The 13,423-nt window shown below is 40.0% G+C and overlaps 1 protein-coding gene across 1 annotated transcript; it reads left to right on the forward strand.

Moving 5' to 3' along the window:
- The first annotated feature begins 820 nt into the window (after nt 1–820).
- On the forward strand, nt 821–13,131 carry dgat1a (diacylglycerol O-acyltransferase 1a). Its single transcript, XM_041053595.1, has 17 exons — nt 821–1,348; nt 2,946–3,033; nt 6,406–6,446; nt 6,833–6,918; nt 7,103–7,155; nt 7,780–7,885; nt 8,190–8,318; nt 8,659–8,733; nt 8,830–8,933; nt 9,062–9,100; nt 9,261–9,302; nt 9,471–9,515; nt 9,669–9,781; nt 10,121–10,186; nt 10,375–10,462; nt 10,752–10,814; nt 10,976–13,131. The coding sequence occupies exons 1-17, from the start codon at nt 1,041–1,043 to the stop codon at nt 11,120–11,122; spliced, it is 1,593 nt and encodes a 530-aa protein (XP_040909529.1). The 5' UTR covers nt 821–1,040; the 3' UTR covers nt 11,123–13,131.
- The last annotated feature ends 292 nt before the right edge of the window (nt 13,132–13,423 follow it).

A 13,423-nucleotide genomic window follows, 5' to 3' on the forward strand; every position in this document is an offset into this window, starting at 1 on the left:
AGATATAACACTGATCCCAACCAAAAACATCACATTTTAGACATTCAAAATATTCTTCTCTAGACTGCAAGGTGACCAAGACTGGACTGAGTGTGACTGTGGAGGAAACACAAATAGCAAAAGTATATGCTAAAAGTGCAGGGTGGGTTTGACATGAATCATGGGAACCATAGTTGAAACACTGTGACTCCCACACTCTTCCAACCTAACCACCACCCTGAGTCAGGGTGCCGTTTCTACATGCATATGCTGGTGGTGCATGCTGAGAGATGGGGACGACACCAATTTGCTAATTCCCCACACAGTAATATAGATAATAAAAAAACAGCTTAGCAGCGCAGATGATTTTTATTTCCACGCGGTTGTGCCGCCCCCCCCCCCCGTGTGATACCGCCCCGGGCGGCTGCCCGGTTCGGCCGTGCCAAAAACCGCCACTGTTATTCGGAACAACATAATAAGATGCCCATTAGAGCCTGTTGGGAAGATTACTGCCTGTGAGGCTTAACTCAGGGCATATTACCATAGTAAATACTCCTCTACTTTAAACAACCACTTTATATATTTAAAATGTAACGTTCGCTAATGAATGATTAAATTAATTACTAACAATAAAAACTGCTTAACAATCTGCGGATTTTAAAGGTTAATAAATGTATGTCTTTTATCTTCTGTTGCTTTGTTATGGCAAGGAGTTCCGATTTTGCAACGGTATATATGCCCATTTAAGAAGAAATTAACAGGAAACCACAGTATGAGGTTGCAATTCCGGAAGTGGGTTGGCACTTCAGCTCGATAGGGGGATCTCAGCTGAAAACACAAACCTGGCAACCCTTACCGACGAGTGCACCTTGAGCCTTCGCGGCGCTGAACTACCCTCTTCAGTGCCACCGCTGACACGACACGGGACGCTGTACAGTAAGGAGTTATTGTGAAGCCACGGAGAGAAGCGGAAAGAAACGGGTGGAAGCAATCTGACCCGCAATGGCAGGCAGGTAAAAAAAAAGAAAAAAGAAAAGAACTGGGAGACTGAAGCCGCCGAGATGAGCGACAGAGCCGAGATGAGAGGGCCCGTAACCCGCCGGAGGAGGACGACCATCTCCGGCGCTGGCGGCGGAGCGGTCAGCTTGAAGCAGCAAGCCAACGGCAGCAAGTGGCACGATGCAGAGGCGAAACCTCCACAGTGTCCCGCTAAAACCAAAACAGAAAACGAGGTGCAAAGGCATGCAAGTAACAACGGGAAGATGGGGAGAGAGATGGGGATGTCAGGACAGCAGCAGCCACAGCAGCAGCTCACAAACAGTCAGAGGAAACAGAGGAGCGCAGTGGAAGATATCAACGAGAGACTCAGGTAACCGCAGATTTAAATGGAAATACAACGCTGAAGTTATCTGCCCGTTCTCAGATTCCTTAAATCACAAACTGATTTAAGCAGTCTTTTGATTCACTGGACGCACGACAAGTCTAGGTGTTGTGGTTTTTGATCCAGACCCAGTATGATGTGATCTAAATATGTGTGTGTGAGGGGGGGGCAGTAAAGGCTCCCCTGTGTTTTCATAAGTAGAGGAAAGGTTGCACAAGTCTGGAATCGTGTTGTGAGCAGGTTTTACACTGTCCTCAGTACTTTAGTCCAGCCCTGGAGAGAACAGGTATGAGTGGGAACAGATATTGTGAGAGAAGACACAATAGCCCGACCTTTAACCCTGAAAACACAACCATTCATTTTATGGTTGCACACATATCTTCTGCTTTGAAAGCATGCAACTCTATAGGGGTGAGGTCTCCTCTCCTCTACTTGTTGCTGTAAGCTGTGAAGAGTCTGGCTGGGATTCCCACATAACATTTTAGACTTTAACTAAAATGATGTCAAGAACAGCATTCAGCTCAGTGCATGTGCCACTGCAACCAGAATGCTGAAGTAAAGTGATTGTAGTACGTTTACTGGAGTCTTGCCAGCTACATGAGGTGTCTAATGTATGCGGGTAGTGTCACTTTCCTGTGTTACAGCAACTGAGAAACAACAATGGCATGAGCTTTTGCAATACTGTGCCTGATGACTACCTCTATGTCTGCACGTACTTCTGGTCTGGTCTTGCCACGTGTGTCCTGGCACTCATTCAGGAGCCCTTCAACTCTGTCCTCTTTTTAAAAGGTCCCTCCATTTCGACTTCTGCTGACTTTCTGTTATTTCTTCTTTGCCTGTCTTCTCACTTCTTTTCAAATTCTCCCTCCTTCTTGCTATATATTCCTTCCTTCCTGCTCCTTGCTCTCCCCTCCCTTCTCTTTCATCTGTGTTATCTCTGTCATATATAGCTGTGTAAAAATTCTTGCCTATTGAGTAACCTCAGTTTTTACAATGTAAAATACTTTTAACCTAAATTTTCGCAAGCTTTTCCTTGCCTGCTGAGTTGTAGAAGCAAAATTCATTCATTCATGTGAAAGCCAAATGTATGACCCTTATTGGAAATTTCTTATTGGCAATGCTGCCAGGGAGGTAAAAGTAAATGTATCAAACAATCAATAGTTTGGAAAAAATAAGTAATAGTGTAAATATTAAACTTTTTTTTTAAAAGCATGAATATGTGAGTGAGTGGTGGGCCGTCAGGTCTGTCATGTCTAACACGTTAAATGTTTTAAATTTGTGAAAGTATAATTACAAAAAAACATTTCTGGCTAATAATGAATTGACTTACTATGAGTTGAAACCAAATAAACATGCATACGTTCACTAAAAGTTCAGATCAGTGCTTCTATTTGTATTTCTGGTCATGTTTAATTTCAACAAGCAGTTCAGTGTTTCTTAACTGTGGTGTGAGTGTGACCAGGAGATGTTTGCAAAGTGATTTATTCACTGACTTCATAATTATGCAAAAGGAAATGAGGACGATAGAGAGCTTGAGCTACCAAAAAGTCATCAATAAAATTATTGGCCCCATGTTTTCTTGCAGCTGTCACGTCCTCCAGGAGTCTCTCTTAAGCTCGGCCAGCGGCTACAGCAACTACAGAGGAATCCTCAACTGGTGTGTTGTCATGCTGGTGAGTAAAGCCACATGTGCACTTAGTGCTGAACATGTGCTGGACTGTGACTTTCAAAACTGTATACCATTAGCAATACAGACCCTGACAGCTAAATATTAATAGTTTTACACACTGTCACACTGTATCTCCCTCTCTTTGTCTCTCACACTCTCTCTCACACACACCCACACTTTCACACACATACCTATGGTATATAATACTGCTACCATAGCATATTTGAACTTGCAGGAGTTTTTTTTTTGGTAGTTGCTTCAACAACAAAAGCAGAAGTGCCAGCCCACATTTACATACTAAACATCCTTCTGTGACTTGGAATGGGGTCCTGTTACTGTGGCTTTCTGTTACATGTGACAGGTGTTGTGTGTCTGTGTGTGTTGTCTGTGAGGAGTCTGATAAGTGGCCTTTTTGTTATCTCTGTTCACACGAGTAGATTCACAGCATATGCATGCGAGTTAGATCAGTTGGTTTTTGACTTGGTTTGCCATTTCCTGTATTTCCTCATTTCTACAAGTTAGGTTAAAGGGGTTGATTAGTTACAGTTTAAAGTTGGGCTTTGTAAGTTGAACTTTCACTTTCATCATAAGTAGACTTGATTTCGGTTGATTCAGATTCAGAAATTCTAAAGTAAAACATTTAACCAAAAGATAAATCTTTTTGCAGGGACAGTTTTAATTATAGCCCTGAGATAAGCCCTTGTGTGCACGACAGTTCATTCTCACAAATCTTTGCCTGTACAAAGAGGGATCGCTTGAAAGCACCATTAGAAGATGCAAAAACACAGGAGAGAAGAAAATAAATGACAAGAAAATAAACTTGCAGGAGTGTGTAAACATCCACACCAGCAGCTACTCTTTTGAAGATGCTGTGGGAAATAGGCCAGTTTCAGGATGCACTGTGGTTGCCACAATGAGTGACATGTCAGAATGTCAGATTCTGGTTATGGATCTGGCTTTTCAAAATACTGCAGCCTGAACATCCAGATTCCAACATGACCCTCACAAAACGTGAAAAGATCTCCTTAACCTGCCCGAAAACATTTCATTTCTTACAGCAAAAAATAAGTTAGTGAATTATCAATCTGTTAAGATGCAGAGCCACAGAATCTCGGCTGAAGTTCCAATACTGTTCACAGATGTGTCACAGTTAATTATGTCCCCTTTGGCTAAGGTCACTTAAGGACAACAAGGCCTTCTTCAGAGAAATGAACTTTCTGCCCTGTTCCAATGGCTAAATTGAAGTGTGTGTGTGTTTGACTCTCCAGAGACACCCTGCAGTGCATCTGAAAATCCACTTGCTGTTAGTATTTTGATAGGCATGGAGGATACAAATATCCAGTCAGCTGTAATCCTAATGAAACTGAAATGGCCCCAGACTGTAAACATGTGTGCAAGTATGTATGCACATGTTTCTGCCAAGGTGCATACACAAACATGAATATTTTTGCATTTGTGGATGTATATGTACTTTCATGGTTGCATGGACAACAGTGTGCTTGCAGTTTTTTTTGTTGGTTTTTCTAAATCAAGCCAAATTTTGCAGTTCTCTGACAGGATTAATCCCAGCTTTGAAAGTTTATATTGCTGTGACGGCCACGTCCTCAACTCTGTGGTCACCAGAGACAGCTGACGCTGCTTGGTTCAGACTGTTTTGAGGAAGCCTTTCAGGATTAGGCTGTAAGAGTGTGAGGTGGAACGCGTGTGTGTGTGTCTGAACATTTAGAAGCTTAGTTGTGTAATTTGTCCTCGATAACCAGGACCAAAATGTCAGCCTCAGAGCATGTTTCTAGATATTATTTTACCTCCTCCATCTTTACACTCTGTATGCCTAAGCAAAGTGTTTTACAATTAATCCACCACCTTAATGCATAGGTAGCGGACAAAAATAGCAGAAATTCCTGCTTGGTGAATTTGTGATGTTTCCATCTAGTGACCAGGGAATCCATGAAAAGTGACTTGATCGTGATCTGATGTTAATGAAAACACTTTTTAAGCTGCTTGTCTGAAATGACCCCATATTTTCTGGTTGTAACGTGACAAACTATCATCGTAATGACGCAACAACTCCCAAGAGATAGTTACTCATTCCAATAAAGATCGATCAGCTTGGCAAATAGCTGCCAAGCTGTCCTTGCTCTCCAGGCTTTCTTTGTCTATTTTAAATCAGAGGTTTAAAACTCTCTCTGACAAGACATTAAGATGTTGAGTAGATATAGAATTGGTGCTAGTGAATTAGCCTTGTTCGGTTAGCCAAGACAATAAGTTATTTGGTGCACTGGACAGAAATAATTTTTCAACCAGGCAGCCTCAGTTCGGTTAATTTACCCCCTGCTGAAGTATCTTTGAGCAAGTAACTGAATTCCTGCCAACTCCCAGGGGATTGCACTTTATCTTAGTTTGAACACTGACCCATCTGTGGACAGGGATGAGAGAAACGACACAATGTACAGTTAAAATATTGCAAAATCAGATTTCGCAATGTTCACTATAAATGCTCTGTACAGGCCACTGTCCCATTAACCGTGTTATACGTTCATGGTGCTCTCTTGTCCATGCTGAAGGTTACTGAGGCAAAGGTTAGTGGTCTGGACAAAATGCATAGCTGAATCAAAACCACATTGCTCCCGGGTCTTGGCAGACCAGCGCGCTGAGATGTACAATGCCACATAATCACTGCTGAGTGACCTTATCAAATATCATACCCTCACTGTCCTCATATACAGAATATTACTGCCATAAAAATTATCTAAAATATATATTTATATACCATACTGCCTCTTTGTCTTGAGCGGGTGTTTAGTTTTATCTCAAAGACGCCCAGATAACTGATGACTGAGATAAAGCTGGACTCTGACCTCGTACTTTAGCACACAATATGGCAATAAACTTAACTTTTTAACAGTGAGGAGCAACAGGTTGTGATGGCAACATGAACTTGTTGCTAAATTTAGGAATGAAATCTGATCTCTGCAGTTGTAAACAGATGTGGCTCAGAAAGTAGCTTCTATCACTAATCTCCCTTCCTCAGCTTTCACATAGCAGAGGTGTGTATACCTGTTCATCGACTAAAGTCAGAGTTATCTCTGAAAGACACCAGCCTGTTCCTGTTTCTCTTCCTGTTCTGAACAGAAACTGACTCAACCTGAACAAACACATTTAAATCTGCAGACAAATCGTGTGCAGAGCTGTGCGCAAAGAAAATGATAAGCCAGATTTATAGCTAAGTATTTTTAGCTTATAAACAAAGTCCAGATTCAGTGAAAGGCCAGAAACAAAACAACCTTCAAAACTAGAGTATTTTTAAATCTGTCTTTTGTTGATACTGTGAACGATACTCATTATCTCCTGTGGGCTCTTTTGTCCTGTCGCTCAGGTGTTGAGTAATGCACGTCTCTTCCTGGAGAACATTATAAAGTGAGTATGCACTTACACATACACACTTACATGGAACAACTCAAGCCTGACCTCTTCCTTGCATTCCACATGTCACCACAACTTGACATAAGTAAGAAATAAGACATGCTGGGCTGGGGTTGTTTAAAAATTTTCAAATTTTATTTTAAATGTAATTAAAAAAAACACACCTTCTTAGCCAACAATTATGGGCACAGACAACCAACTTTCTTATCATAACCACACTAAACCTTTACCCCTTTACCTGACCCCTGACCCCACCACTCTCTAACCTTAGCCATATACTTCTAACCTCCCATCACTTATGCTGTGCCTAATCATAGCCATTCTTTAAAAATCAATCCAGGTGGGATCAATACTTTCACTCTCTCTCTTTTCTCATCAAGGTATGGTATCTTGGTCGACCCTATCCAAGTGGTGTCCCTCTTCTTAAAGGACCCCTATAGCTGGCCAGCAGCTTGCCTCATCCTCGGTATGGAGCCTTTATTTTTCTGCCTTAACATCATCCAACTAGCATTAGTCTCAGCAAAACCAGTATTCACCAACAGTCACTGGTTTCTCCATCTCTCTGTCAGTGTTAAATGGTTTGGCACAGGGAAATAAATCAGAGTTAGTTACTATAGTTGATAAATCTTTTTCTCTGTTCTGTGTTTCAGCGTCTAATGTGTTCATCTTAGCAGCCTTATACACAGAGAGACGTCTGGCTGTGGTGAGTCTTCACAACAAGTTTCTCCTAGACTACACAAATTCTCATTTACACCTTGTGACCCAAATTTCAACTATTACAGACACTGCAGATTTGGCCTATTTCTTTAGTTTAATTCATTTCATTTTTTCCCCCTTTTTGACCTTTTCTGATAAATCACTCAAACTTTGACTCCACCTTTTGTTTGGGTCCCAAAGACCTAACGTTGACATTACGAATTTGTTTAGGGTTTTTGTACAAAATTATTGCTGCACTGTTAGATGAGCTGTAAACATTCATGTTTCCTCCATGAAGGATGTTTGCTTGAAGCCTTGAAGGTCCTTGACACTTCCTGGAGTCAACACAGTAAATTCAACATTACAGCACCTGCCTTCTTTATACCTGCTGTTTGCTCCGATAAGAGCACCACTTCAGATCCAGATTAGATTACATATGATCCAAAACATCTTTATCGGACAGATAAAGTATTTTATTTATAAAAAAAAAAAATCACATCAGCTCTAGTGTTGCACAGTGGATAACCTTCGCTTTTCTTTACATAAAGGAAAAAAATGTGAAAACATATCTACAGTCACTGATGTTTCACAGTGACAAGACTCCTTTCTGTTCTTCTTTTCATCTTTTTAGGGTACCATTTCCAAAACTACAGGACAAATCCTTCACATTTTTAACCTGACATCCATGTTGATCTTTCCTTCAGCCACAGTACTCACTGTGACCTCCATCACCCCAGGTACATGTAAATACATACAACAATGAACAGGTTACATTTATGTGACATATATATGTAAAGCATTTTGAATAAGAGTTAATTAATGTATATATTTTGATTCTAACACGAAAAATATGGGTCAGCTGCTTCAGAAACGACAATGAAATGATAACTGATGTCAGGAATTATAATGTGAAAACTGAGCCAGTTAAATGTTCAGTTAGAGTTCAGTTTCGATCTCTGCACACACACACACACCCCCTGCAGTGCCCGTTTCATCTAAGTGTGTGTGGGTTGCGTGTGTGTGTGCTCGTGCGTGTGTTAGTGGGTGGTGTGCTCTCCCTAGGTGTCTACACAGTACTGTTTCTCAAGCTGTACTCCTACCAAGATACCAACAGGTGGTGTAGAGAAATCAGACAAGCCAAAGCCAAAAGAATGACACGATCGTATTCATGTGAGTTTATCAACACACACACACACACACACACACACACACATACACGAACACTCACAGCAACTGTTGACTCATGTTGATTGAGGCCAAGAAACTGCTCATAATTCTGTGAATAAATTAAGGAATGGATTCACAAACACGAATGTCTCTGCACACTAAATACATTGTGTACTGCTACTACCATCTAGTGGTGCCATGGTAAACTGACTAACACACACACAGATATAGATCATAGTTATCTGTCTTTAACACCATTAACACTCTGTGTGATTTCGAGTGTTTTAATCCTGAAATCTGAATGCTACCAGTCCTTTACCATCTGCTCTTGTGTGTTTTTCAGGTCCGTCTGTGGCTCAGTCCAATGGTTCAGCAGTTCATACTCATGTCTCCTACCCAGGCAACCTCACTCACAGAGGTAACCGTGAATCTTGCATAGAGATGAACTGCGTGGTTTAAAATGAAACATTTTAAATTATAAATATTAAGAGACCGTTTCTTTGTTTGTCTTTAGACATGTACTACTTTGTCTTTGCCCCAACTCTCTGCTACCAGCTAAACTTCCCACGGTCACCGCGAATACGTAAAAGGTTCCTGATGAGAAGACTTTTTGAAATGGTGAGAGGGAACACACACACACAAGAACAATGTCACACCATCACAACGAATGCTGTTATTTACAACACATTGACAGGGCCAACATGTATATATGTTTACTTCTAATTAAAACTTGGCCTTTCTTGCAGCTTTTCTTCATGCAGCTACTGGTGGGATTAATACAGCAGGTATGTAGAGTATTTTTGTGACACACAACACAGAGCTTTCAGAGCATACACTGCACATACACATTACAACATAATGTTCTGCTGTATCATTTGTTGCAAAAATATTTGCCTTCTGTGTCAAACTGCACAAAATAAAGTGATTAAAATCTGTGTCTTTCAGTGGATGGTTCCCACTATACAGAACTCAATGAAACCCTTCCAGGTGCGTAAAGTGTATGTATACACACACACACACACACACACATACTCTATAAATCTTAAACCAGTTGTGTCTCAGTATCTACAACAAATGAACATGAAAGCTTTGGTGTTTTCTTAAAGATAAAAACACAGCAAATAATTAACATTTTATTCCTTGTGTCTCTCACAGGAAATGGACTTTTCTAGGATGGTGGAGCGCCTGTTGAAACTAGCTGTGAGTATCATGACAAAGCTACACAGGATGCACAACAATTACCTATAAGGAGTAGCAATATGGCAGCCATTGTGTAATATTACCAACCCATACACCCTTCCTCACCTTCTCCCTTGAAATTCTCCTCTCCCCTCCTCTCCTCTCCCCTCCCAGGTCCCTAACCATCTGATATGGTTAATATTCTTCTATTGGTTTTTCCATTCCTCTATGAACTTTGTGGCAGAGCTGCTGCAGTTTGGAGACAGAGAGTTCTACAGGGACTGGTGGTGAGTTTAGAAATCATACAGTAGTTCACATACAAATATTCACACATTTAAAGACTCTCTGACCAAAAAGACATGTTAACATGTGCACAGTGCTCAGTGTGGCCCATTTAATCTCCGAGGTAATTTGGTAGATTTTGTGCTGTTTGCAGGTTTAAGGCATTTAAGGCTAAGTCACATACTTGATTGATTCATATTGTTGTGTCCAAACTCAAATATGCACATAAAGTTCTGCATGTGCTTAAACCGACCATATGCCACACATCACATAAGAATAAAAGTATATGTATTAAAATGTGTAGCCATCATTTATAGTCAAATACTGTGCAAATTCCATTTCAGGAACTCTGAGACTGTCACTTATTTCTGGGCCAACTGGAATATCCCAGTACACAAGTGGTGCCTCAGGTGAGCACGTTTTGGCTTCACATTCTCATTGTAGTCTGTGTGAGATTAAATCCAAAATACAATAATAAAGAAATCAAGATGAGGACTGCCATTTCCTCGAGGGTGTTTTCAGCCAGATATAGTTGGTAAAGATCGATGTTATTTGTCAAGTGTCTGTGTATGAGCTCATTCATGTGTCTGTGTTACAGACACTTCTACAAGCCAATGTTGAGAAAGGGGATCAACAAGTTTCTGGCTCAAACCGCTGTGTTTCTGGTGTCTGCTTTCTTCCACGAGGTAAACCAGCAGCATTCAGTCTTCCTCTGTGACACAAAACACGACTAATGTCCACATATTTGTTAATGCAACCTCAAAACAGTTTGGTTTTAAATTATTCTTAATGTCTGTACATTAAATGGCCTGTTTTGGACCAATGACAGCAACAACTTAGAAAATATTAAAACAGTATAACGAACCAAAGGAAATGCATACCTATTGACTCCTAAAGCATAAAAGAAAAAGATTTGTATCACATTTTAATACGTTTGAAAAAAAAAATCTGTAAGGCTCTTGCTTTCTTCTTCAGTATCTGGTGAGTGTTCCTCTGAAGATGTTCAGACTCTGGGCCTTTATGGGAATGATGGCTCAGGTGAGACACATTGAACTGTCCTTCTCTTTCACTCTGTCACAAATAACATTTTCTCCTCTAGCTGCTGTCTTTGGTGACTCTCTTTCATCTACACCCTGTCCACACTTTTTCACAGACCTCCACACAAGCACTTTTTAACCTCTCATTTTTGATCTATGCAGGTTCCTCTAGCTTGGTTTGTGGGTCGCTTCCTGAATGGAAACTATGGAAACGCTGCCGTGTGGATCTCACTCATCATCGGCCAGCCTGTCGCTGTGTTGATGTACGTCCATGACTACTATGTCATTCATTACGGGAGCACCACATAGTACTGGACAAATTCACACACACTCCTACAGTTACATGCACACAGAGAGACACATATACACCAGCCTGCAGTGAGTGAATGTGGAGGAAGTTAAGGCGACAATAATGGAAAGTCCTGCTAATATGAACCTGCCAGTAAACAGCAGCAACAGCAGGAAAATTGTCTTGAATTTTTCATTTTTGCACTTGAGGGAAATGGACCACGGTATGTCAGGAACTTATTCTAACAGGAGGAGTGCTTGATTGAAAGCGATATTCCACTTTGGTAAGACATAGTCCTTTGTGGTCAGCCACCAGTATTTGCAAATCTAGGAAGCCACCATCGCTACTAGCTCTGCTGAAACTCTAAACATTTTGTCCAGGATCAATTATTATTGGAATTGATCCCTAATACTTTATCAAAAACATAAATGTGTGGTGCTAAAGTTTCCCAGATTGGCTGATATTGGTGGTAGACAATTCATGAGCTTGTACAGAGGCTAAGCGCCGTGAATGAAACTATGCTGTTTAAGCTTTAAAAACATGTTCAAGAGCACTTCAGTGCATTAAAAAGTGGAAACATGGCTTCCAACCGAGCACTGCTCCTGGGTTGTGTATATTTAAAAATGCACACTCCGTCCTGTGCAGCAAGTATAAGCCACTGCCGAGCCAGCACAAACCAGAACAGGATCCTGCCTCCATAGAGCCAGTGTGAAAATGTTGTTTCTATATCAGTGGCTGAGAAATTGTTGCTCCTTTCTTATATCCAAAGGCAACAGGGAATTTTTGAATCCAGTTTCTTTCTATAAGCAAAGGCTTAAAAATTCTATTACCCCATTTAGGATGTCTTCAGGTCCACAAATTGACCACAGTAACAGTTTTTACATGTATTCTGTATATATACATATGTGTATATATATATATATTTATATATATATGTATTCTATATCCCCCTCTCTTTGATGCAAGTATTACAGACATTTAAGTTCAAACAATTTGCAAAGAAAGGACCTCTCTCCAATAAGAAAGGGGTAACAGGATGTTTTTGTGACGGTACTGTTGTGGACCTACAGACAGCCTCCTCTCTCCTGTTTCTCAATTACAAACAACATCAATGCAAGCTCTTAGTGTAACAGTACATGCTACAGGTGTGTTATTAGTATTGGTCTCCTTAGCGTTTTTGTGTTGCACTAGAGTTATCAGATGGTTCATTTTATTTTTTGGATCATTTTATTTGCTGATGTAACTGCAGTTATGTTGTGCCATCTTGAACTTATTATTTATGTTGAATTTGATGTTAAATGAACCATTTAATGCAGTAGCTGATTTACTGATTTGAACCAATGAATGTTTTTTTGCACTTTAAAGAGATGCATGTTGTTAAAGCAATAGATTTCTATGAATGTACTCTTTAAGTTGTATCAATTGTGAAAGGAAAATGTTTTGTTGGAATAATTTATATTTTCCGTAATTTGCTTGTTGGAATTTTGTTGTATGTGGTTGGCTCAGTTTCAGTTTCTTTGAAAGTAAAAGAGCAGATGCATTAGTAATGTTTGCAGTTTCAAACTGCCTTTTCATGCCAGAGTTTTTTTTTTCAGTATTCACATCCTGAGGAGAGTTTTCTTCTTAATTTCATGTTAAAGTTATTAAAGCCCGACACTGTTGCCAACGTGGATATTGCCATATAAAAGTTAATACAGGCTTTATTATTTTACTTTATGTTTTAGTCTGTTTTCTCAATACACAGTGAGAGTTGAGTGAGCAGAGCTTTTCAATTTTGAAAAATGTGTCCCGTATTCTTTCCTCACTGATCACATTCAGGGAAAACACTGTTGTTAAATCTTAACACCAGTTATCAAAAACACTGCGTGTTGACATTCCTTGTTGAAAATTATAAGTGCCTGCTGTACAAATGTGCTTAAACTCCAAATGTAAAAAAAAATATACGAATAGTTTGCAGAAAATGCACAAAGGCAAAATACTTAGAAACGAAAGGTAATTTCCTTGACCTCATTCTCAGTAGGAGAATGAGAAGCATGGAATTCAGTGTTTATTGATAACTCAGTGCTAAGAGCTGTTTTCTGGGAAGTGTCTCTGCAAAACACAAAATGCATGATTCAGTGGCTTCTGGTTAGATGGGTGGAAAGACTAAAACACTGAACAATGCCAATATTAAAGTTGGTCAGTGTCAAAAAATGCTGGAAAATAACTGGCAACTAAACAGAACTTCACATTAAATTTATCCAACTTAGAGAAGTTGATGTTCATTGGAAAATAGAATTCAAACAAATTGTGTGGATGGAAATTTAGAATAAACGATTCTT

Source organism: Toxotes jaculatrix, chromosome 13, assembly GCF_017976425.1.
Source record: "Toxotes jaculatrix isolate fToxJac2 chromosome 13, fToxJac2.pri, whole genome shotgun sequence".
NCBI lineage: Eukaryota > Metazoa > Chordata > Actinopteri > Toxotidae > Toxotes > Toxotes jaculatrix.